This window comes from Simochromis diagramma, unplaced genomic scaffold, assembly GCF_900408965.1.
Source record: "Simochromis diagramma unplaced genomic scaffold, fSimDia1.1 OVJJ01000371.1, whole genome shotgun sequence".
Lineage (NCBI taxonomy): Eukaryota > Metazoa > Chordata > Actinopteri > Cichliformes > Cichlidae > Simochromis > Simochromis diagramma.
In genome coordinates, this window is record NW_024386920.1 from 4,787,352 (window position 1) to 4,813,226 (window position 25,875).

Here is a 25,875-nt window from a genome sequence, read left to right on the forward strand (position 1 = left end):
TTATATTTGTAAATAAGTCCTTCATATTATCCTTAAATATCTCAATCTTAGATCCTGGTGTTCTGTATATACAACTGACAATTAGGTTTTTCCTTTTTTCCATACTTATTTCCTTTTTTTTTTTTTTTTTTTTTTTTTTTTTTTTTTAAATGACATCAGAAACAGCAGTATGCGACATTACGTGATGGCAGAGCTTCAGTTCATCCTTTGTCATTTTTTTTTTTTTTTTTTTTAATAAATAGGACAGGGGGAATGAATGAGAGAAAGAGAGGGAGAGAAAGAGAGAAAACCAAAGGGGAGAAGAGACGGTGAGAAGGGGGGGGAAGAGAGAGAAAAAAAAAAAAACCAAAAAAAAAAAACCCAAAAAAAAAAAAAAAAACACAAACTCCTGGGTCACCTGTATGGAGAAAGAAAAAACAAACAAAAAACAAACAAACAGAGGAGACAGCAAACAACAAAGAGCAACATAATAAAGAAAACAAAGCACCATCACAATAAACTAGCTAGTCATAGATATCAATAGTTACTAAATAATAAACGATATTGTGCAGCACGCAAGATAGACAGCGCACAATGTGCTTTGAGGCAGCAGCCAAGAAAGCTGTAGTCCGCGTCTGTGAATACCCGTGTGTACACCTGTGTGCATACCTGTGTGGATCAGCATGCTTGCATTCCAAAGGTTTCTCCATGTAACGATCTGCTAGGGAGTGTGGGGAGCCACAGCCCCGTCCTCCAGGGCATGAAGCAGGTATGGAGGAGATCAAGACTCCAGACATCCAGAGGCCCCCAGAACACAAGAGACCAAGGAAGACCAACAGAGGGGCAGCCGCGCCACTGTCCCAGTAAGAGCTGAGGAGAGTCCCAGATGAGGGCTCACTCAGCAGCCGCGGAGCAGAAGCCAGGGGGAGTTGCAGTGACGCGCCCGTGAGCTCCGCCGGCAGCCAGCTGTGCCTGAGTGACCGAGCCCCAGGCCGAGAGGCCGGGGCCACCCCACCTCCGGAGTGGCCCGAGCGAGCCCCAGGCTCCAGGCCCCGATAAGCGGCCGCCAAGGAGTGAGCCGGTGTGTACCCAGACGCCCACCCCCAGACACAAAGAACCACCAACGCACCGACACCTGAGGGAGTCCGCCACTGGCAGGGGAAGTGGTGGTGGGTGGAGATAGGCCTCCAAACCTTGGAGGGCCTGAGATGTCCCCAGAGAGGTGGCGTCTGATACCCAACCTGACATATAGACACAGACATACAGGCACACACAGACACAAACATCCATTCCCACCCTCATGCTCTCATGAGGGTGGGAATGGATGATTGTTTATCCACTGATAAACATTCCATCACTCCATCAATAACAGTCGTCATTCTTCCCATTCTTTCGTACTTTAGGTTTTTATCACCCCACCTCCTTTCTTGTTGATCCTGTCTACATGAAGGAATTCATATCCATTTATTTTAAAGTCTTCTTCTTTTCCAGGAGTTATCCAGGTCTCCGATATGGCTATCACCTTGAACGGCTGTTCAAACTGTGTTATGTAGTCTTTGATGGATTGAAAGTTTGCATATAAGCTTCGACTATTAAAGTGGACCATTGTTATACCCTTTTCTACCTTGATTTTCTTTTTAAGTTGCTCATTTGTATAATAATTGCATTAATTTGTCTTATTGTTAAAGAAATTACAATCAAGATCTATGTTGCTGTCATACACCAATGTCTTATTTTCAAAATCTATATGAGTTGTTAGTTGAAAACTGTCAGACATCTGAGTTGGTTGTGCAGCTTAGACGGTCCCATCATATTTAGCACTGCTTTGCATTCTGATTTATCAGTTATATTTTTCTATATTATATTATTATATATTTTCTGTCATCTCTTTGATGACTAGAACCTTAGCCTGCACTGGTGTTCCATTTAACTTAATGAATATTTTACAGTCTGACGTCCAAGTTGACTGTATTTTGTTCTGTTTTCTTAATATTCTTGCATACTTCTCAGTCCAGTTCTTAGAAATGCTGCGATAACTTTCTATATCCATTTCCTGCTTTGTGAGCAGCAGCAGTTTTCTTTTTGACTTGATGCTTGTCAAGTTAAAGGTCAAACCCTTGTTGGAGATTTTATACTGTATGTACACTGATAACTTGTTAACTTGATTTTATTAGTCTGAGCATTAAAAAGCTAAAGCACATCATTACACACTAGGAGGCTAAAAATATTAACCCTAAAATTAACCCGTTTTTCTGAAATTATTTTGTTATTGTGTGCAAATAGAAATAATTTATGCTCTCTAAGAAAACAAATAAACTGCTATATTTAGAAATCCTATGTTGAAAGTCCCCTTGCTTTGTTGAAAAAAGCAGTTTTAACCAAAACATGAAGTTTCATTGGATGTTTTATCCTCATCTGTAACAGGTGAGATAGATGTGCCATCTTGTGGTTGTTTTTTTTTAACTTAATTAGATATAAAAATAGAGCACCAGAAAAAAATATCAACCCTTCATTTCAAATCAGACCTCTTTGTACTTTTTAGTACTCCAGCTTCCATCAGGCAGTAAACACTGTTTTGTGGAGTTTGCATAAAACTGATCCACCATACTTAAGATTGTTCCTTTCACAGTTTTGCTGAATGTAAAGCTGTGCAAATGATTCTGGGTCAGAAAAGCATGCTTCCCTGCTTTCTGCAAGTGTCCACATATAGGAGAATATTTTAGGCATACTGTTATAAACATTTTAAACATTCTCTAGCATATTAAAGAGTATGGTTCTATGGGTAAATGAGTGTTTGGTTGATTTTATCCAATTCTAATCAACCTAGTTACATTTAAGCTATAAACAAAACCACCTACTTTCCACTTGTGACACTTCTTGGTTAATTAATTATTGGAGTAAATGCACCATTTTTCCTTTACATATTTTTTGTCCTAATGCTGATCACACCATCACTAAGCTGGTTCTAGATTAGTGATACTAGGAATTAGGCATTGGATGAAAAGAAGTATATACAGCAAGTAAAATGAACATTGAACATGTCACCAGATTTCCAGATGAGTATATTTGTAAATGTGCTATTGACTTGAAATTCTCAACTCACCCAATCCACACATGCAACGAAATCAAACCATAGATGTCCATAAATTAAATCATGTGTATTAATGAGAAATGACACTGGAAAAAAGTACTGATAACGCTTACTGAACTGTATTTAATACTAAAAGCGTATGTTGGTGATGACAGCTTTAAGATGCCTCCTGTATGCAGAGGTTAGTCCCATGCATTGCTCAGGCGGGATTCACTCATTTGCCCACAGTCAGGTTCTGTGGGCCCCTTTTATGAACTCTGAGCTTTAGTTCTTTTCATAGATTTTGGATTGAGGTCAGATGATTAGCTGGGTAATTCTTGCAGCTTTATTTTCTTTGTCTGAAACCACATAAGAGTTTCCTCGTCTGTGTTTGGGATCATTCTCTTGCTTAAATGTCCACCCTTCAGCCTTTCTTCAATTGTGCCATGGTGAAAAATGACCACACACCATGATGTTCCCACCTCCAAACCTCACTGCTGATATGGTGTTTTCAGGGTGCTATGCAGTTTCCTTTGACCTCCAAACCTGGTGTGTGTTACAGCATGCAGAGAGTTCAGTTTTGGTCCTATCGGACTAGACTATAGTCTCCCAGTATTTCACAGGTTTGTCTAAATGTTGTTCAGCAAGCTTTCAACCTGCTTTTTCTCAGTTCTTTTCTCAGAGTCTTGCGTGGTGAGCATGCACACAAGCCATGGTGGTTGAGGTACTTACTGTTTTCTTTCTTTTTTTGCAACAAAAGATCCAAAGATCCAAAGATTTTGAAAGTACTCATTGGTTTTGCCCATCATGAAACCTTGGTAACGAGATACCTTATTAAGGCCATCACCTGGGACTGAACCAGCTGATATTAATTTGCACTAAGTGGCAGGATTGTTTTTTAATCACTGATAGATTTCAGCTGGTGTCATGACTTTTCACACCTTCCTTTCTTTTTTTCTGTTTTTCACTTTCCCTGTGTCATTTTTCCATTATTAGACATAATTTATTGACACTTATGGTTTGATTCCTTTGTATGATTGGAGCGGATGAGCTGATACTGACGTCTGGTGAGAATTTAATGTCATTAAAACCTTTAGAAATATATTTACTTAGAAAATTGGTGGCATGTTCAATTACCTGGTGTAAGGACACTATAGTTGATCCTGTTGCACAACTATAACAATAGCAGCAGATCCCTCTGTCAGTAAACAGAAGCCAATTCACAATCAAAGAGTAAGGACAAATGCAGACAAGTTATATCTCCTATACGACTTTGTGCAATGTCTAGAAATAGATTTTTTTTTTTGCCCCTTTAAAAACTTACATGGGTACCTGTAGAGTGCTTTTCTACTCTGAAAACTCACAGCACTTAAACACAATAAGGCTCTTGACACAACTCATTCAATGTAAGACTTTCACATAGAAAACTTTAATACACTAAATATATGTATATTCAGTATGACAGCAATGACGCCTCAGTTCAGTCTGATGGGAATTCCTGTGTGAACTGTCTAGTTTACAATTATAATTTACTCTCTTCACTTTACTTGTCATGTACTGTACATTTATTTTCACCACACTTCCTGTATCATGGACTACTGGAATGACACCATGAAATATTGGATTCATACCAGTTTTAACTCCTGTCTCAAAAACTTATACCGAATGAAACAACAGATGTCTTTCTTCATTTCTGTTTTGTAAAGAAATTGTAAAATTCTGTGGGAGTTTGACCCAAACTTTTGTTTATAAGTCAGACTGAGAGAGTCGTGTAACTCCAGGGATCCCAGGAAAGATCTTTGAGGTCAGCAGCCATCCTCTTGAAATCCCTGGAATCCAAGTCAGGGTGAATCCTAAACAATCCTGACCAACATATGAATGAGCTCTATGTGCTCAGTTTTAGACCATGTCCACTAGCTTGAATTTACCCTCCTGCTTGACTGGAAGGACATTGATGAAAGTCTTGTAGAGGACGGCTCCTCTTGGCAGCTTGGTGATGACCTGAGTAGCCTCTGGGCTCCGTGGTGCTGGGACATAGACCTCCTTAGTGAACCTGACATAGCCATCCTCCAAAGCAAAGAGTGTCTTGTTGGTTCCCATTCCAACCTTCAGGGCAAGGAAAAAGGACCAGCAGTGAAACAAGATGAAAAGCAGTTACACCAGCTCTTCACTATCTGCCACAGCTCACTGGGGATGGGTATTGATAAGATTTTCACGATTCCGATTCCATTTTCGATTCTGTTTAACGATTCGCTTCTTTATCGATTCTTATTTTTAAAAAAGGAGAACACTAAGGTCGATTAGCTTAGAAATTTGTTTTAGATCTTCTCTTTGAACAACTTTTAACATAAATTATTCTGTAGCAATTACACAAGAATATCCAGTAATGTCCCTGCCTACAATTAAACACATTCACTTACTGAAAATCATCTGCTGTGGCAAATGGGTTCAAGCCTTTGACCACAAACTGAGTCACTGCTGGGTGACATTCGTCTTATCCCGGCCTGAAAGGAGACGCTAAGGGTAGACTGCAGCGAGAACTGCCAGCATCTGAGCCAGACTCTGTCTCTCTCATCATGATCACCTAAACGCACAGTAATGGCAGGTTTTGTAATAAGGCAGCTCGCGCTATCATAATATGCACTGTTGATTATTTACCTGCCGCATTAACGGGAGAGGACATGCAAATGTTACCGCTGCTGCTGGGTTGAAATTCACGAGTCCGGAGCGGAATTAAAAACACGACATTCATTTAAGGTCATCGCGTGTTTTGTGAGCAAATGCTTTTGCATATTCGTAGTGTTTCCTCCCTTAAATGAAATATCTACTTTGCAAGTTGCCCTGTTGTCATCAGTTCTCGTAAAGTATAACCAAACTTTTGTGCGTTTGAGCCGCTTAGGCGTCGTGTTTCCTGCCAGGTAAATGACTCTCCGCAACGTGGTGACGTCATTCGGGGCGACTGGAATCGATAAGGGAATCGTTTGCAATGGCAAACAATTCCAAGGAATTGAAACAGTGGGAACCGGTTCTCAACAAGAACCGGGTTTCGATACCCATCCCTAAGCTCACAGTGCCACGTGGAACTAACTGTTGACAGTGTGGTGTTAAGATGAAACTTTTAATTCCAGGCTGAAAGTCCATCACACCAACATTTTTGGATAGTGTGCAACTTACATGAGCTCCTGGGTGATACCGCATCAACCTCTGTGTTGCAAGGATGTTACCAGCATGGACAAAGTTTCCTACCACATGGAAGAGGGGGAAAAATAAAAAATAAATTCCAGCCCCGACCTTTTATGCCAATTCTAGCTATTGTATACACTTCTTGCTTACACTATGAAAAGTCAAATTCAGCAATGCCACCAGTTTTAGAACCCATCAGTGACATGTGTCAAGTGTCTGTATTGCTGTATCACTGCATTCTTCTGAATTTCTCAGTCTGACAAATGCTGCTCATATCATAATAACAAAAGCTAAACATGAAACCAATATAAACTAAACTGAATTGAGCAGACCCATTCTGGAAAAAAACCCCACAAGCAAACATTAAAACTAAATGCTAATAAAAACTAATGGAAAGCACAAAAATACATTAACTGTCCCACATCCTGTTAACTTCACCTGCACATCCCAATACTGCAGGCTAGAACAGGTCCTAACTTGGAATACAAATATATGGATATAATTGTTTGCTGCTACCATCTTGTTTCTTGAAGCCATATCTTCTTCCAGGGCTCTTTCCTCCGAGGTTCTTGCTGCTGCCGCCGGCTTTCTTAGACGCAAACCTCACCGAGTCCAGCAGAGAGAGCTGACCAGGTACCAACAAACCTGAAATCAGAAAAACAAGCGCGTTCACTTGAGTTCTTTTCGCTTTAAATCCAGTTTCGGCACGTGACACTTTTTTAAAAAATCTATATGTATGACATGATATTGCCCCACTATTATGCCCTGACTGTTACCTAGTGGTATGAGGTCTTCAATCAACACACAGGGTTAGCTTACAGTGAACACGATCTATATTGCATTTATTGAGACGTGTCCCACGTATCTTAAACTACCAGAACTGAGGAGAATCAATAAATTGCATCAACACTGTCAACAGTGAAGTGTACGTTAATATTTTAAAAGAACAAATCCTATTCGCTCTTCATTTGATCTGCATCGTGACATTCAGCGCTACCTCACATGCAGACAAGTTAGGACACAGTGGTTGCCAAGTTACACTTCGACAGAAGCACTTGCGCAAACTTCAAAGCCGCTCGTGTGAGCAGTAATCTGTAATGTCCGTTTGAAAGTTTGCCGCACTCATTGAAATGTTTGATACCTGTTCTGGACTTGACCATTAAAGACACCAGCGTAGCCATCTTGAGCAATGTTGCCTACGTCATTCACCCGCGTCACATCCGTTTACCTTTGCTACGTTCAAGTTCCTCAAGAAATACAGAAAAGTCCGAAATAGAGACCAAAATGCACTACTTCTTCTTCTGTTAAATGAACATATAAGTATACCTGTCCAACCTGCATTGCAGTTAAGATACGTGATTTCAGTTGACAAATAGATGCCTTTGTTTGTTTGTACATATGTTGAATAAAGGCTTGTTGGAAAAAAAAACCCCAAAACAACTTATTCTTCTTCCTTCTGCTATTTCTGTTGGCGGTTTTCAAACAACGACGGTGCATTACCGCCACCGTTTGGTATGGAGTGTGGACCGAAATTACTAAAAAAACCAAAACAAAAACCCATGGTGTGTTAAAGAGCACAATATGACCTGCTGAGACACTTCTTGAGCTCTTTTGAAATAAATCAACAAAGTCCAGTTTCATTTTCATGTAACCAAATTTTTGGATTAGCTGTCTTCTCTCAACCTCATATTTCCGATAATGCACTAAATCACGCTCTATGGTCTCATCTTCTCTATTGCTGTCATATTTTCCTGTATAATGCTATCCTATTAAAAATAATGTGCTGTTTAAACCTGTATGCCCAAGTCAAAGATGTGATCTTCTCTATGCTGTTCCTTCCTGTGCTTCTCCTCTCTCCTACTTTCTTTTGGATTTTGTAAAACCAACCTTCCTTTTCTTTTTTCATCCCATTGCTTTTTCCACCTCTTCTTCATTTTCTTATTATATGCCTTATTATGCTCTTTATATCTGTCATGCTGACACTGAGTGACTTATTGTGGCTTTCTTTCCTGTTCTATCTGTCATTTCAGAATCAGAATCAGAGAGACTTTATTAATCCCAGAAGGCAATTGAGTTGTCATAGCAGCAAATATACAACAAAGATCAAGTGCTCATAGAAAATGAGTGTAGAAACCAATGACTGTAGAAAACACAATCATTGTTAGAAACAGGCACGGTGGCATGGTGGTTAGCACTGTTGCAGCACAGCAAGAAGGTCCTGAGTTCAATTCCATTATCAGGCCGGGGTCTTTCTGTGTGGAGTTTGCATGTTCTCCCTGTGTTTGCGTGGGTTCCCTCCGGGTACTCCGGCTTCCTCCCACCGTCCAAAAGACATGCAGCTTGTGGGGATAGGTTAATTGGATAATCCAAATTACCACTAGGTATAAATGTGAGTGCGACTGGTTGTCTGTCCCTGTGTGTTAGCCCTGCAACAGACTGGCGACCTGTCCAGGGTGTACCCCGCCTCTCGCCCCATGACAGCTGGGATAGGCTCCAGCACCCCCCGCGACCCTGAAAAGGATAAGCGGAAGCGAATGGATGGATGGTAGAAACAGAGATTTAATTTCCTTTAACTCCATATTGTGCTGGTACCCACAAAAGTAACCCTAAGTCCCATCAAACTGACTCTGTAAAGTGTTTGATGAATCTGCATTGTATGTGAGTTTAAAATAAAAACCGCGTCCTTTTTCTTCTGACCTGATCCAGATTAAATTGAGTTGCTTTCCTACTCACCGTCCAGCCAAAGCTCTGTATTCCTCTTTTCTCTATTTCCCAGCTAATCTTGGATGATCTTGTTCATGTCCCTGTAGATTTGCCCAGTAGTTGAGTGTTAGCTGCTCTCTTCGGATTTTATCCTGCTGAATTATATGCTATACACCTGTAATCTAATACCTAACTAATAGTAATATTTGACTGTCTGTTAAAAAGACAGAAAAATACAAGTACAACTGACCATTTATACTAATTAATAGACCTTCTCTCCATATCATATGCTTTTTCTATATAAAAGAAAACTGCCAATACACTCTCTTTGTTTACCTGTGGCTTAAGGATGCTGGATCCACATCTCCCTCTTCTAAAACCACTCTGATATTTCGCCATAAATCCTTTATCCTTTATTTATATAGTATTTCATTTTTCATTCTCTCCATTATTTTGCAGACATTAGATGTTAAAGTTATTGGTCTGTAGTTTCCTGGTTTTGGTTTCTTCCCTGGTTTATGTAAACCATTGTATAACAAACCTGATCCTTTGTCTTTGCAAACGGTATATTCAAGAAATCCTTTGTGTCATTTTCTAGATCTGTAATGCCTCTACCTATTTCCCGTCGTCACTATTGTTATTTAAACTATGAACTTTAGCAAAAGTTTCTAGTAGCACACCTGCCTTCTCTTCATGATTCTCTGCTGCAGCTTCCTTGTCATTTTTAATGGTTCTTCTTACATTAGCCTGTGACCTTTTATGTTCAATAATATTCTGAGAATTCTGATTCCTTTTTAATATCTTAAAAGCTTTATTTCAGCTCTTAATTGCTTTATCACATTCCTTTGTTCCCTCGGGTACAATCTTCTTTTTACTCTTTTCTTCTTTCTACTCTGGTTTGCTGCTTCTTGAATAGCATTGCAGACAGAAGAATTTAAATCATCATTATTAACATCCATAAAATTTTTTTTGCATCTGCTGGTCACTAACAAGTCTAAATGTCTTCCAATCTGCAGAACTAAAACATCACTTTTTGTACGCCGCCTGTATCACACTCCTCTGTAGTTCTGTCATTTCCTGCTCTTGTTTCTTTAACTACCTGCCATGAACAAACACATACCAGTGAACCTGATACTAATGTGAGATCAACTGGTTATTCCGTACCATCGAGGACATTGCTTCTTGTACCACTTCCATCATTTAGGCGTACCAGATTTTTCTTCTTCTTTAATTCTTCAGTTACTGCTCCTTTTTGATCATTATGTTTTATTTCTGAAGTAAGTGGCCTGAAATGTTGGGATATTAAAACAAAAAGATACAGACACAACTGCTATTAAAAGACTTCCATCTCTAAGGATTTTAGATAGTGTGACCTCTCCTAACCTCTTTTTCAGTTCGTGCAAAAAAATTATTGGGCTCAACTGCACCCCCCCATCCTCCTTGCTGAATTTTAGGACTAATTTTAAACTCTTCTCTTATAATCTCTTTCCAGACTACACTACCTTCGTCTGAACTATTTCCTCTAAATTTTTGTTTGCTGCTCTGTGTTCCTAATAAATTTCCATCCACTCTTCTGTTTCTCTCTTCGTGACTCTTTTTCACCATAGACCGGCATCAAGTCTCCCTAATCCATGTCGTCCTCATCCTCTACCTGAAATGTCATTCTAGTCCAGCCACACACCAGCTTATGCCAAGCGCAAAAATCTGTGATCCAGATCAGGAGGGCGTATCGATCCAGTTATCGATACCAAAATTGGTATTGGCATTAGATCAGCACTATTGCAATAGGATCAATACTTTGTTTCTGTCCTCCAAGTTCAGCAAATAGCCCACTGAATTGTGTTAAATCTATTATTTATTAGGAAATGAAAAAAATACACCTCAAACATGGACTATGAAAAATATCTCAACCTTTTTGTATTGACTGTCACAACTATTTTATATAGCACATTTAAACAACAGAAGCTGACCCAACGTGCTTTATAAACACGCCTATTTACATTACAGGTCTCAAAGAACCCAAATTTTGAAATACATGTGTGTTGTGTTTTGTTGTGTTAACTAAGTATTGTAGAAATTAAAATTCTGAGTGATTTAGTGGTCGATGACGATTCATCTCATAAATCATTACACACTGCACTTCCCTACATAAGCTGCCTTTATAAGTTAAAAGTATCAGTACCGGCAATACTGGCCCTGTATTTATTTGATATCGGATCGATACCGACATTTGCAGTATTGCACAGCCCTGACGTAGTCCAAAAACCAAAAAAAACTATGAATCACTTTTGTCTGTAGTTTAAATCTCGCGCCGTCACGTTCTTTCCGTCTGCAAACCTCTACTTCTAAACGCACGACTACTATCTCTACTACTGTTAGGGCCACATTAAAAAAAAGGTTAGTTTCTATTTTGGGATTAAGGTCGATACTTTGAGTTCAGAAACATTATTTGAAAAAGTTTTTCTTTTCTTAATGTGGCCACAAGACCCGGCCTCAGTGTCCACGGAAGTTTCAGAAAATCCTCGTCCTCGGGGAACCCCTGAATGCATCATTACCCGGGGAAATCAAACAAGTCTCGCAGTTCTCTGTGTTCGGGTAAATAAAGAAATAATTTCTCGCTGTAGTTTGAAGTTAGAGCGAGTAGTTAATATTTTTTCTTATCTATGCTGCTTCTTTATTAACTACTTAATTACTACTGCCTTGTAATTTCAAAGAGTTAAGCGAACCGCAGTAAGTGACGCGTTAAGCTAGTCTGCTAACCTTCAGCTGATGCCTGCAGTCGGGTAAAATGTGCTCGGGTTGTCCTTCCTGATCGTTTCTAAAAGAACATTAATGTCGTGCCAAACTCAATTTAAAAAGTAATTTCTTTATCGCCAGGTCCTGTTTGGTTAGACACAGCGTAGCTGTAAGTTGGATATTCAATTAAGTGAGAGAAGTCAATAACGTTACACCAAGCGACTCCTATAATTGGCCTTGCTTATCTTCTAACTGCAGAAAACACTACGGTGGGCGGTAACAAGCACTGCGCACTGTTTATTCAAATAAGAATTTCACTGAAATAAGGCTTGCTGGTTGGACTGAGTTCAAGTCGAATTTACGAAAACGCCTTTACCTGTTGCTTTAGGTTTTGATTTTCAGGTTTACCTAATAATTTGTTAATTATTTAAGAAGCATAAAGACTTTTGTTTCAAATCTTGTTGAGTGATGATGCTCTTGTTGTTCTTGTGTCACACAATATGTACAGTAACCTCCGTGGACATGTGAGCATGGGCAGCCAAAGTGACTGCACCAGTGACCCAGATGAGGAGCTGCCTGTGTTTGACTTCCTCCAGCCAGCCTCCCACAGACGTGCAGAGAAACCAGACTTGGTCGACTTTGATGGTTCTGATGCTGCAGCAGCAGCTGTCTCCTCCCCAGGGAGGGGGAGTGGTGGCGTGTGCATGGGAATGGCTAATGTAATGATAATCAGCAGCAGTTCCGATGATGATGATGCACCTTATGTTCCTTTGGCACAAAGAATCAAGGCAAGGCGAGACAATGTGATTAGCGCCTCCACCATCATGACTAACGAGAACGATGCTGAGCACTGTTTGCCGCTCTGTCTGACCAGCTCACAGTTTTCTGGCCAGAATGGCTTTTCAGAGTCAGAGTGCCCGCTCGGCTCACATCAGGTGAGAAAAATGAGCTGTGGACAGGAGCTTCCTCTGAACGGAGCAAGGAACACAGACACTTCTCCTTCCAAGAGGAAACTTGGCAAGCGAACGGTTGAGGAGATCCAGGCCTCCAGGGAAGTGGCTCTGAGTAAGAGGGAGGCTAAGAAGAGACAGCAGCCAGACAAGGATGTGCTCAGGGAGGAACGAAAGAGACAGAAAATGGAGAGGAAAGCTCTGGCAGAGGCAGCTAGGGCCCTGAGGCCAGAGGAATGTATCAAGCATATGGTGGTGGTGGTGGATCCAGGTAAAAAGAAAACATTAAATTATACTTGGCAATGTAGATAAATGCAGATCATTACAAATTTTATTTTAAACTGCACATGCAGCCAGTCTTTCATCTGCAGTATTATTGAAGTCATTAAATGTGCTAATTGTGGCTGTAATTGTGCTGAGTGTGTTTGTGTGTGCAGCTCTCCTACAGCTGGAAGGAGGTGGCACTTTGCTGGCCTCGTTACAGGCTCTGGGTTGTAGCTGTGCCATCAAGAAACAATCCCTCCCACGCAGTGTGAGCTGGATGAGAAGAGCTCCCTGTGCGCAGGTGATAAGACACATGCAATATTTTTCTCTTTACCTCACTTTACTCAAAGTGAAGCATGAATGTGAACTTGTCAAATTTGCCGTAATTGCCATAAATGAATGAGAAGTGGTTTCATGAGTGCTTATTTAGCAGTAACACCTTTTACTATCTTTGCCATGTTTCAGGGAGATGAAGGAGCATCTGTACCAGAGGCCTATGTTGTGATACAGATGACAGTGGAGGACTTCATTACTTTGATCCACAACTACGTTCAGGTTTGTTGTGGGTGCTGATGGTATGCTTGAAGGATCAACAGAGCAGAACCACTGCTTCTTCTACTGACTTCTGACTTCTTCTACTGTTTAGAAGAAGTCTAGATGAAGCATAACTGCATCTGATCAGAAACTAGGCGAGTTTAGGAACAACAGGAGGAAAACGGAGAAGGCAAAAGGCAAGCGCCAATTAGAAAATGACATTAGGTAATGTTAAAGGAGTTATGTATTTTGGCCATTAGGGTAAAAAAACCACACAAATGATAAAAACTTCCATCGGTCCATTTAAAAAAAAAAAAAAAAGATCAGATGGTTCAAACCATAAAAATTCTCTGTGAGACAACAGTAACCATAGAACAATAAAAATACGAGGATGAGTGTGAAAATATTTTGAGAAAAATATTTATTTATTCTTTACTTATTTAAGAGGGTGAGTAACATACTTCCCTTGACCTACAACCATTCATGTAACTATTTAACTTTTTTCTCTGCTTGTTCTATCGCAGTGCTTTCTAACATTCACACACATTCATACTCCAATGGCTGCATTGGAACTTTGGGTTACTATCTTGCCCAAGGATATTTGGCATTGAGACTGGGACAGCCAGAGATTGACCCACCAACCTTCCGATTAGTAGCTTTATAGCTATTGCTAATTTCTACCCTTAGAAAACCAGTGGCACCTGCAGTGCTGCTTATATGTACAGCTAGTGTGAGCTTAAACATTGATGACATCCACGTTTTGTACATCAACCAAGAAAATTAGATTATGCTAAACATGTACAAATGGTCAACTCCAAGCTAACGAATTCCCCATAAAATGTAAATATGTTTAAAAAAATTACAAATATAGTACCATTTAACAAAAGACCTACTACATTTCTGAAACAGGTAGTTTTAGCAGTAGTTTTCAACAAACCTTACTAAGACTAGGGTAAATTATGTATTTGTAGCCAACTGTTTTCAGTAGTGGATTCATATATTCTTGGTGGCATAGAATGATTTTTGTTGCAGAAAGACACTGAGATGAAAGGTGTTGTCTTATTTATGTTTTTTAAATAACATGTACAACACTGGAGCTTCATGGCACAGAGAAATAATAGGTATGAGGCTTTCAATATTCAATACACACAATCATAAATTGTGTGTATTGAATATATTGTAATTGTGAGCGTGGCGAAAAACTGACGCAGAAAATTGCTTATGCAGGACATGGCAAACAAGAAAATATGTTATTACATGTAAGAAATAAAGGTAAACGTTTACATAATTTTCATTCTTGTCATTAGTTGCATAGTATAATTAATTTGAAAGAGTTCTAATTGCATATCAATAGAGTTAATTTTTTTCCTAATATCTACCTCCCTGTCTAATCCAGAATGAGAGGCATGGCAGATCAGACTGTGGGTCCACATTGACATCCTGGGTTCAGGAGCAGCAGAGGCGTCACCTTGGCAAGACCCTTAGCCTAGCAATTATTGAGCTTGAGAAATACTTCAGGTAAGGATTTGAAGGTTGAGCTGTAGAACATTTTAAAGGATAATTTGGTTATTGTTGCTCTATAGCATGTGCTATCGTTGTATTTAGCCCCTCTATTAATGGGATAGTTGTTCATATGGCTCAGGATCCATCGGATTTTAATTAATTTAATTATGAAGTTCCACAGGGTTCTGTGGTAGGACCAATTCTGTTTACATTACAAATGCTTCCCTTGGGCAGTGTAATTAGAAAGCACAGCATACATTTTCACTCCTGTGCAGCTGACTTTATCTATCTATGAAACCAGATAAAACAAACCAGTTAGATAAACTGCAGGAATGTCTTCATGACATAAGGACCTTGATGACCTAAAATGTTTTGCTTCTAAATTCAGCTGAGGTTAACGTACTCGGCCACCAAAAATCTCAAAAATATGGTCTCTAACCAGGTGCTTACTATGGGATGGCATTACTTTGACCTCCAGTAACACTGTGAGGAATCTTGGAATCGGTTTTCACCAGGATATGTCCTTCAATGCACGTATTAAAAAAATATGTTTGACTTTCTTCCATTCGCAATATCTCTAAAATTAGAAACACCCTATTTCAAAGTGACACTAAAAAACTAGTTCATGCATTTATTACTTCTAGGATGGACTACTGTAATTTGTTGTTATCAGGATGTCCTAAAAAACTCCCTGAAAAGCTTTCAGTTGATCCAAAATGACTGGGAAAGAGAGCATATTTCAGACGATATTAGACTGGAGGCTTACTTATGATTCCCAGAAAATTTAAGTAAAAAGTAAGAAAGTAGAATGGGAGGCAGAGCCTTCAGCTTTTAGGCCCCTCTTCTGTGAGACCAGCTTCCAATTTAGATTCAGGAGACAGACAGCCTCTCTCTACGTTTAATATTAGGCTTCAAACTTTCCTTTTTGATAAAGCATATATTTAGGGCTGGATCAGGTCACCCTGAATCCTCCCTTAGTTACACTGCAATAAGCCTAGGCTGCTGGGGCAGTCCCATGATGATGAGTTTTTCCTTCCCACTGTCACCAAAGTGCCTGCTGATAGGGGATCATATGATTGTTGGGATTTCTCTGTATTTCTTTGTGTTTTTGTCTTGTATTTGGGTCTTTGCCTAAAGTGCTTTGAGGTGACTGTTGTTAAATTGAATATATCACCAAATAGATAATCTCTCAGGCTTTATTACTTTTCTTTCTCACTATGAAAAAAACTTTTTTTTAATGATCACTGCCAGAAACAACACCACCCAGTCATGAAAGCTCTTATTAAAACCCATTTGATGTAAAATGCAAAAGAATATTTTTTTGAAACCTATCTTCTTTATTGTATTTTTCAAAAGTATCATGATCCATTTTAAAGTTGGGACCCCCCCCCCAAGGAAAAAAAGGCTCATTTTTTAAGTTGAATAATTTAAAAGCCCTATGACTTTGACTACATCAACACTTGTGGTGGTATCTGTTTCTCAGGAGGCAGAAGGTCAGGAGATTGATTCCACATGCCCAAGTGTCCTTGAGCTACATGCTCACCCCAGAGCAATGAACTGTGACTGTGTGGGTCTGTCAGTAAGCTGTATGAATATGTGTGTGAATATGAATGTGGCTGGTGGTAAGAAGCACTTTGAGTGCTCAATTAGAGCAGGAAAGCTGTATGTAAACACTAAAGTAACATCTGGAACTGAATAAAAAACTGAAAGATACTGAAATTAAAATGATAAATATTTACCAAAATTGGGAAATTAATGTGTTACAATTACCAATTAAATACAAAATACAAATAAACGAGTACCCCCAGTTAATCAAAATCTAAAAATGATACAATAAGGAACTTAAATGTACAATCAATATATGCAATGAGGTGGTAAAGATTTTCTGTATCTTTGCGACAACCGAGCTAAAACGCAGAGAATGGTCTGTCCATTACACCAGTTTTATGGTCCTATAAAGGTGTCTCTTTGTGTAACTTGCATAATAGTATAGAGTAAAGTGCTTCATAAAGTGTTTAAAAACAACAAGGCAAGCACTCAGAAACTGCATAACTGTGAAAACACATGGCTGTCTGAAAATATCACAAGCATCACTGTGTAATCTGGAAAACCTCTGGTGGAAATGCTGTGAGGAATAGGTGTGAAGAGAGTAAATGCATCAATGAAGGTCCTGAGCATTAATGTCTAAAATGACCAAAAATGTTTTTTCCCAAGATCACAGAAATCACAAAAACAGAAGCATTTTCGAGAGGCTGTTGCAGGGGAGGAGACGGGGGGAAGTAAAGCCAAGAGGAGAAAGAAGAATGGTGGAGCTGGTGTACTGCCTGAGGTGTCGCGAGTTGACGTAGAGGAGGTAGGTTAGGTGGTTGGCACAGGACAATTTATAATTATATAGAAAAAATATAAAATTAAAGAGCTTTTGTATTAATTAAACAAGTCCCATGCAACTGAATCAATATATCCCTTAAATATAATAGTGGATAATGTGTGAAAAATGAACGTACATGGCCATGTGTGGGAAAAAGTGATTGCTACCCCTAAGAAATCACTTAAATGGAAACTGCATGACAAAGTGGAGTAGACCAAAAGATCCTAAAAAGCCAGACATCATGCTGTAATCCAAGGCAAGTCAGGAACAAATGAGAAATAAAGCCATTGAAATTCCAGTCTGGAAGTAATAAATGCATGAACTAGTTTTTCAGTGTCACTCTGAGACAGGATGTTGTGCAAATGGAGGAAAGCAGTCTTACATATTTGTTTAATATGTGCATTGAAGGACATGTCCTGGTCAAAAATGACTCCCAGCTCCCTCACAGTGTTACTGGAGGCCAATGTAATGACATCCATAGTAAGCATCTAGTATGATACCGTATGACTTTTAAGACCGAGTACCATAACCTCAGGGTTATCTGAATTTAGAAGCAGGAAATTAGAGGCCATCCAGGTCTTTATGTCTTTAGGACATTCCTGCAGTTTAACTAATTGGTGTGTGTTATCTGGCTTCATGGTTAAATAAAGTTGGGTGTCATCTGCATATCAGTGAAAATGTGTGGTATGCCCTCTAATGATACCTCCGCTAAGATAGGACTGCCTTTAACAGTCTTGATCAGTGATGAACAGTAAGATATTATAGCTTTACTAGTTATCTGCTTTAATCTTTTAAATTAGGACTACGCTTCCTCCTCATTGTCATCCAGCCATCCTGTTTTCCTGGCTGCTCGGGACAGTGTTCTGGGGGAGACGCTACCTTTTGTTGCACCGGCTACAGGGGCTTGCCTAACCTGCGTTTTTCAAGGGTGTGAAGCTGGGTCTCAAATTCAGTGATATTGGCCTCCAGGACTGCAAACACACTACACTGATTACAAGTATCATTATTGCTACAGGAGACCAAGAAGTAAACTAAACATCTGACACAATGAGCAGGAAAATGCAGGAGGAACAGGTGTAGAGGCCATGGTACTAGCAGGTTTGCTATGAGCTAAGCTAGTGAATCCCTAAATACAGAGTGAGTGAATATTTTAAATTAAATAATTTAAAATGTAAAACTTATTCGTGTGTTTTGGATAAAGTGTGTGAAGATGACACTGTGAAATAGGATCTTATCTAGTTTTTAATACAACTGGCTATACAAATAAGCTACACAAAAACACCACTGTGTTGTAACAGGAAGTGATACCCTACCGCAGAGAGAGCCAACACCAAGCAGAGCGCCATCCAAAGGAATGTCAGAGTGACTCACTGACAGCTATCGCAAACGCTTGATTGCTGCTAAGGATGGGCCAACCAGTTGTTAGGTTTAGGTTCAGTGCCACGTAGGTCTGCCCCCCCCCCCCAACAATAAACACCTGCATTTTGCATTTACTTGTGCTATTTTTGTCTAATGTTTAATGTTGAAATTTGTTTAATGATGTGAATCATTAAGTGTGAGAAACATAAAAAAGGGGAAATGAAGAAGGGTGCAAACACTTTTTCACACCACTGTAAGATGTTTATTTAGTTTTTTTTTATATCGGTCTACAATTTCAAGGATCTCTGGCTGCAGTGGCAAACATGTTGATTTATACTGAAGAGTCTGGTGTGTTTTCAAGGGGCAAATTAAATCATGGTTACTATTTTGCTTAGGCTTACAGTGATTCATGTTTGTTTTCTGATATCCCTTCAGGCAATGGTGCATCTCCAGCTTCACACTGGTGTCTCAGTCTGCTTCTTTTGTACCTGGAGGGACTTCTCGGATCACATCACCATGACAACCAAAGCAGTTGCAGAGGCCCCTTTCAAGTGAGCAACTGTTTTTTTGGGGGGGGGGTTTTCCTCTCTCATCACAGTTCAGCTTAACACCACCTCTGCCAGATCAAACAGTCATTTCCCATGTTTCCCTGTTTTTTCAGGAGAGAGAGGGAAAAGACTGGCTTTTCCTTCTACCTAGAGAGTGAGTGGGCAGGGGGCCAGCGGGTGGATAGAGGTGGTAAGGGCCTGCTGCAGGTGTGGAAGAGACAGATTCAGCAGTTCAACAGAGTGAGCCCAGACATGGCTGCTGCCATCTTGGCAGCTTATCCCTCTCCACAGCTGCTCAAGAAGGTACAAGCTTGATTATAGCAACAGCTTACTGACAAGGCCATGGTGAAGAATATATAATTCTGCCTTTCTGTTTTACTCCTGCTTCTGTATGTAATTAGAACAGTTCTATCAGATTCTTCTAACATGAAAAAATATTTTCTATTCTTATGGCAACAACAACCCCCGATTCACAGCTTGTAAGGACTTAAAGGATCCACTGCTAACCTCTTATTGCGTTGCTCAGAACACAGTTGCAGAGAATTATTAGGTTTTTCACTGAAGTTCCATATAATGGAGCTCTGCTACAGTCTTTATGTTAAGGCAGGTTCACATTGGCTGCTTGAAAGTCAAACAATGTAATGTAATATTTGATCATTTTATTTACAGACTCTGAGGTAATTTTCTTTTTAACTTTTCTTTGATGGTTTGAAGTCCTTTACTTCTCTGGATTATCTTCACGTTTGTCATTCATTGAGTTGAGTTATCTTTATCTAATATTAGAATTTGATCCTAAACATTAAAAATATGTTCAGTAGACAAAAATATAAAATATACAAAAAACATTACATTACAGTAACAATCTTGTATATTTTTGATAAGCTACATACTTGATACTTGACTAGAGTTAGCAACTCCAAGTCTGATGCCAGGCGTTCAAGTTGGGGATGGATTGCTGCCTCAAGTGGAGCAAGTAAAGTGGGAGAAGAGTGGAGTAGGACACTGACAGATGGAGTGATGCAGGTGCTGTACTGGTCTGTTGTGCTGAAGAGACAGCTGAGCGTGAAAGCAAAGCTTTTGATTTCAATAGCAAAATTTTGAAAATGTGGTACTATAGGAAGCAAATGTATCAAGGTTGTAATTCTTCCTGAACTGATGAGAATTGCATATATATACAAGTCTTCTCATCTGTTTTTTTTTTTAGTGCTGTCAGCGTTGATCTTGTTAAAACGACGTTAACGGCACTAACGTGTTGACGCCGTGTGTCGCCCGAGCACAGGGTGATCCACGCTAACTCGCTAACGGAGATTTGCCGCGTTAATGCGGTTATTGTGTTAACGTCATTTTAATGAGATTAATTCTGACAGCAATACTGTTTTTACATGTTGATAAAAGATGATGGCCATAAGAAAACTACAAATGGCACAGCAAAACTACATGAGGAAAATGGCCCCATGTAGTTTTTGATAATACAGGCATCAAGAGTTGGGTATGAAGGTATACTTTACATTTCTGGTATTGTGACATTTTTAGTTCCTACCTTCAGCTATGGCCATGAGTGATTAAAAGAATAAAACACACACAAATGAACTTCCTCTGAGGTGTGTGTGGTCTCAGTCTTTTTAGGTGTATTTTTTGCCAAATGGGTGTTTTTTAAAATCCACAAATATTTACCACAACATGAAATGGTAAGGGACCAATAACTGGAATCATTAATAGTAATGTGCTTTCAGAAGTCCTACTGCTCGTTTTTATGTTCTGTCTCTGGCTTGTGAAGCCAATTTTGAATTATAGGGGCCCTATTATACAGTGGCTTGCAAAAGTATTCGGCCCTCTTGAACTTTTCAACATTTTGTCACATTACAGCCACAAACATGAATCAATTTTATTGGAATTCCACGTGAAAGACCAACACAAAGTGGTGCACACGTGAGAAGTGGAATAAAAATCATACATGATTCCAAACATTCTTTACAAATAAATAACTGCAAAGTGGGGTGTGCGTAATTATTCAGCCCCCTTTGGTCTGAGTGCAGTCAGTTGCCCATAGACGTTGCCTGATGAGTGCTAATGACTAAATAGAGTCACCTGTGTGTAATCTAATGTCAGTCATTCAGAAATGGAAGGAGTATGGCACAACTGTAAACCTACCAAGACAAGGCCGTCCACCTAAACTCACAGGCCCAACAAGGAGAGCGCTGATCAGAAATGCAGCCAAGAGGCCCATGGTGACTCTGGACGAGCTGCAGAGATCTACAGCTCAGGTGGGGGAATCTGTCCATAGGACAACTATCAGTCGTGCACTGCACAAAGTTGGCCTTTATGGAAGAGTGGCAAGAAGAAAGCCGTTGTTAACAGAAAACCATAAGAAGTCCCGTTTGCAGTTTGCCACAAGCCATGTGGGGGACACAGCAAACATGTGGAAGAAGCTGCTCTGGTCAGATGAGACCAACATGGAACTTTTTGGCCAAAATGCAAAACGCTATGTGAGGTGGAAAACTAACACTGCACATCACTCTGAACACACCATCCCCACTGTCAAATATGGTGGAGGCAGCATCATGCTCTGGGGGTGCTTCTCTTCAGCAGGGACAGGGAAGCTGGTCAGAGTTGATGGGAAGATGGATGGAGCCAAATACAGGACAACCTTGGAAGAAAACCTCTTGGAGTCTGCAAAAGACTTGAGACTGGGGCGGAGGTTCACCTTCCAGCAGGACAACAACCCTAAACATAAAGCCAGGGCAACAATGGAGTGGTTTAAAACAAAACATATCCATGTGTTAGCATGGCCCAGTCAAAGTCCAGATCTAAATCCAATCGAGAATCTGTGGCAAGATCTGAAAACTGCTGTTCACAAACACTGCCCATCTAATCTGACTGAGCTGGAGCTGTTTTGCAAAGAAGAATGGGCAAAGATTTCAGTCTGTAGATGTGCAAAGCTGGTAGAGACAGACCCTAAAAGACCGGCAGCTGGAATTGCAGCAAAAGGTGGTTCTACAAAGTATTGACTCAGGGGGCTGAATAATTACACAATTACAATTACCCCACTTTTCAGTTATTTATTTGTAAAAAATGTTTGGAATCATGTATGATTTTTGTTCCACTTCTCACGTGTGCACCACTTTGTGTTGGTCTTTCACGTGGAATTCCAATAACATTGATTCATGTTTGTGGCTGTAATGTGACAAAATGTGGAAAAGTTCAAGGGGACTGAATACTTTTGCAAGCCACTGTATGTATGACAAAACTGACATATCTTCTGTTGCAAACCACTTTCTGCCAGTTGTGCATCTCTTGTTTTTTTGGAAGCTGGCACGTTGTGCTGTCACTGCTACCGCTGGGTTGAACACTTAGTGTACCAGCATGTTGTTGTTAATTTTTTACCATGATTTTATTGACTTTACACAGGGAGGTATTGCAACAGTTGGAAAAGATCATTTTGTTGGGGTAAAAAAAATCTTCTGGTTTTGACATCTTCTCTTCCTATATTAAGTGCTGATGTAGAGGTATTTCCTTGGGTAATGACATCTATGGTTCAGAAGAATATTACAGTATGTACCTATGCTGAGAATCCAGTTATCCAAGCACCTTAAATAGAGTACAAAGCATTTTCTTTCAAATCCTGTTGATGTGTGATCACCTCTATTTGCTCTATCCTGCATAAATTTGTGTCGGCTTGCGTCTTTTCATAGACTTTGCAAGCAAAACAATTACATACAAACTTCACTTTGTGTTTGGTCTGTGTTCATTGGAGGTGGCATGAAGAGCTCAGGCTTTTTTATTACTTTATTTATCACAATGTTAAGTGCAGCCAATAAGATTTCTCGGATGTGAATCAACACATCACAAGGCACATCTGCAAACATGTCAGTTTATTTGTTAATGCTTGATATTTCCTTGTCTGTTTGTAGGCTTACAACCTGTGCAGGACGAAACAAGAGAAGATCTCTTTGCTCTCTGACCTACTGATCCGGAGAGGAGAAGGTGTCACTTCCACCACTCGTAGGATTGGTCTGGAGCTCTCCAGACGCATCTTCTTGACAATGAGCTCCTGTGATCCAGAACTGAGTCTAGACTCTAATCTCTGAAATTTGAATTTGATTTTGTGGCTCACCTGCTTTGAGTTGGCAGTTTGTGGTCATATCTTTGAATTTAATGCTATGTAATTAAAGTTCAGATTTTTAAAACTTTTATTTATGTATTGAAGTTTTATTCAAATAACAGTTTTGAAGACCACTATAAGATATGCACATCAACCATACTTAATTGATTCTGGGAGAAATTGTGTTACAGCTCACTTTAAGTGTTAGTGAGGTGACTGATTTTAATCTTTGGCACTGTTTTATTTACACATGTATTCCCTCCCTGCTTCATAGCATTGAAAGACACCTTCAGTTGTGATAACTTTGAGTTATTTGAAACACATGTTGAAATACCCGTCATCTCACTTCAAAGACCAAACCTGCCATATCAGTCTAAATCATGTTTCACAAAAATGTAAGAAACATATTAAATATATTATTGTAAAATTAGAACAGTCACAATTTATCATCTCATCCACATCTGTTTCCAATCACTGGATCTTAAGCCTCACCCACAGTGCTCAGGTGGCACGCCCCAACACAATGATATTGACCAATCAGCTGAAAGGAAAAAAAATTCTGGTCAAAATTCGTATTTGCAAGTTGAAACTCAGAAGCGAGGGAACTTGAGCGCAGAGTTTTACGCTTTGTTTCTGTAAACAGACCTTAACAAAAAAAATGTGTAACTTGTGTAATTTTTTCATTTTCAAACACAAATCTTTTTTAGACATACACAAATTCTTATCTATATACAAAAATTGTAGATCTTGACAAAATGCACAAAGACACAATTTTCAGATATTGTTGTTTACAAGGTTACAAAACTCAGTTCACAACTACACAGTCTGATTTACAAGTACAAAATATGACCACAATTTGAGCCCATTACGTGTGAATAATGTAGAAGTTTGTGGAAAATTGTAGCTGACTAAATGTCACTAGTTGGGCATAGCTTTGAGCCTTTGAAGCTTCAAATGTTCTTTTGTTACAATGAGAAAGATGTATTACTCTACCCAATGCTTCATCTGCCCATCTGTAGTCCAAGTGGATTTGAGGTGTCGCAAACACCCGTCTTCCCCTTTGTCTTCTCCAGGAATTTTGGGCATGAGAATCAGAACAGTATTTAAGGGTTCTGAGAGAGACCAATGAATAAGTTGGGTGGGGGTATGTGGTAGCACTCGACTTAAGCGGTCAAAGAAGTGCAGGAGACCGATGCTGTCCAGTGTAGCAAGTGATTTATTCACCATTTTGTGGCCCAAACAATATTTACAAAGAAACTCAACTCTATAATTAACTCAGTTCAAATGAACATAACTGAATTTAAATCAACAGAAATTAAGGTCAAGCTACACTGACCTGAACCTTTTTTCCCCGAAACACCTGAGTTCTTCTGCTTAAATAGTCCACTTAACCAAACAATTTCTCCTCTGGACTATTCCATTCAGTAGGTAGGTAAGATGAACGTGATTATATTCAAACCTCTACTACTCCTCTTTACTGGCAACATAAACTCTGGTGTAATCAATACATATTACAACAATAAATCTATTTCTTCTCAAACCCTCTAAAATCAACTTTATTAAATTATAAGAGTTCTTCCCCTTCTGCACTTGGTCTCTTCCTGTGACCTCAAACGAACCCAGAAGTTATAAAGCAGGAAGTAAAACTACATTTCCTCCTTTTGCTTCTGGAAGACAGGTAGGTAAGGTAAGTTCTAAACAATACCAATTAACAGTTGAAATAAAAAACATGTTAACTTAACAAACTTGTATGAATTGATTTAAACCAAGATGTTATATTATATAATCTGTAAAAGTGCAGAACATAAACAAACCCGGGATAGTAGATGTTTGCCTATTGCAGATTGCATGTGAAATATGGTTAACTCAAAGCAAGAATGTTAACTAAGAATATAGACAAATGGTCTTCTCACCCACTTTGTCAGGGTAATGCGTGGAGAGTTTGGGTGCGTTTGGTAATTGTAGGGTTACACGGTCTTATTGCAAATGGATTTACAGATGCTATTGGCTGATAGTTTTAATTATAAATTCTAATATATAAATGGTTACGGGGCTTAAATGGCTTTTAGGAAATTTGGAAATACCCCCAGCATGTTATGTAAAGTGTGGCTCATTAGCAGCAGGGTATAAAAGGCTGCCAATTACCCAATTAGCGCTGTTTATATTTGCTGCTGATATAGGTCACTAGTGTTGCACAGAGCTGTTAAGGTTTGAAAATTAAAACTTTCATAAATAAAAATAATAAGACTTGGGTTGTTCTAAATCCAGCCTGCAATAATTGTAGCCTGGCTGCTCGATGGTCATTCATCACACTAATATTTGTGGCATGCAATTTACTGCAAATATTGTGCTAAATCTAATATGGGAAAAAGCACGTCTTATGCCTGTTGTGAAGCCCGTATTGGTTGCTTCTAGCAGTCAGGGGCAAATGCTATCAGAATGAGTGTGTAATTGCCATTTTGGATGGATGATTCGGAGCTCTTAGTGCAATACCAAAGATTTTGTCTGTTACCTTAAACCCTTCACTCATCCCCCTTTTCTCAGTGGTTCACACTCAGCAAGTCACATTTCCCTCT

The 25,875-nt window shown here is 39.4% G+C and overlaps 2 protein-coding genes across 4 annotated transcripts; one reads left to right on the plus strand and one right to left on the minus strand.

Moving 5' to 3' along the window:
- Positions 1 to 4,449: 4,449 nt before the first annotated feature.
- mrpl27 (mitochondrial ribosomal protein L27) lies at positions 4,450 to 7,504 on the minus strand. 2 transcript variants are annotated; one of them, XM_040036841.1, is made up of 4 exons: positions 7,374 to 7,504; positions 6,749 to 6,877; positions 6,224 to 6,291; positions 4,450 to 5,155 (listed from the first exon to the last, which is right to left on the minus strand). In XM_040036841.1, the coding sequence occupies exons 1-4, from the start codon at positions 7,411 to 7,413 to the stop codon at positions 4,949 to 4,951; spliced, it is 444 nt and encodes a 147-aa protein (XP_039892775.1). In that variant the 5' UTR covers positions 7,414 to 7,504; the 3' UTR covers positions 4,450 to 4,948. The 2 variants fall into 2 exon arrangements, with proteins under 2 accessions (XP_039892775.1, XP_039892774.1); XM_040036840.1 differs by having other exon boundaries at positions 7,359 to 7,456.
- Positions 7,505 to 11,310: 3,806 nt separating this feature from the next.
- eme1 (essential meiotic structure-specific endonuclease 1) lies at positions 11,311 to 23,390 on the plus strand. Of its 2 annotated transcripts, none has more exons than XM_040036835.1 (9): positions 11,311 to 11,530; positions 12,180 to 12,892; positions 13,059 to 13,186; positions 13,351 to 13,440; positions 14,816 to 14,937; positions 17,137 to 17,275; positions 19,085 to 19,200; positions 19,311 to 19,500; positions 23,109 to 23,390. In XM_040036835.1, the coding sequence occupies exons 2-9, from the start codon at positions 12,202 to 12,204 to the stop codon at positions 23,283 to 23,285; spliced, it is 1,653 nt and encodes a 550-aa protein (XP_039892769.1). In that variant the 5' UTR covers positions 11,311 to 11,530; positions 12,180 to 12,201; the 3' UTR covers positions 23,286 to 23,390. The 2 variants fall into 2 exon arrangements, with proteins under 2 accessions (XP_039892769.1, XP_039892770.1); XM_040036836.1 differs by lacking the exon at positions 11,311 to 11,530 and adding an exon at positions 11,578 to 11,665.
- The last annotated feature ends 2,485 nt before the right edge of the window (positions 23,391 to 25,875 follow it).

Coding starts and splice junctions, on each gene's coding strand:
- mrpl27 (XM_040036840.1), bottom strand. CDS start 7,413: ATGGCTACGCTGGTGTCTTTAATGGTCAAGTCCAGAACAGGTATCAAA. Junction 6,878..7,358: donor AACAGGTATCAAACATTTCA/ATGAGTGCGGCA, acceptor TTCTGATTTCAG/GTTTGTTGGTACCTGGTCAG. Junction 5,156..6,223: donor GGTATCACCCAGGAGCTCAT/GTAAGTTGCACA, acceptor CTTGCCCTGAAG/GTTGGAATGGGAACCAACAA.
- eme1 (XM_040036835.1), top strand. CDS start 12,202: ATGGGCAGCCAAAGTGACTGCACCAGTGACCCAGATGAGGAGCTGCCT. Junction 12,893..13,058: donor GGTGGTGGTGGTGGATCCAG/GTAAAAAGAAAA, acceptor TTGTGTGTGCAG/CTCTCCTACAGCTGGAAGGA. Junction 14,938..17,136: donor GAGCTTGAGAAATACTTCAG/GTAAGGATTTGA, acceptor TTTTTTCCCAAG/ATCACAGAAATCACAAAAAC.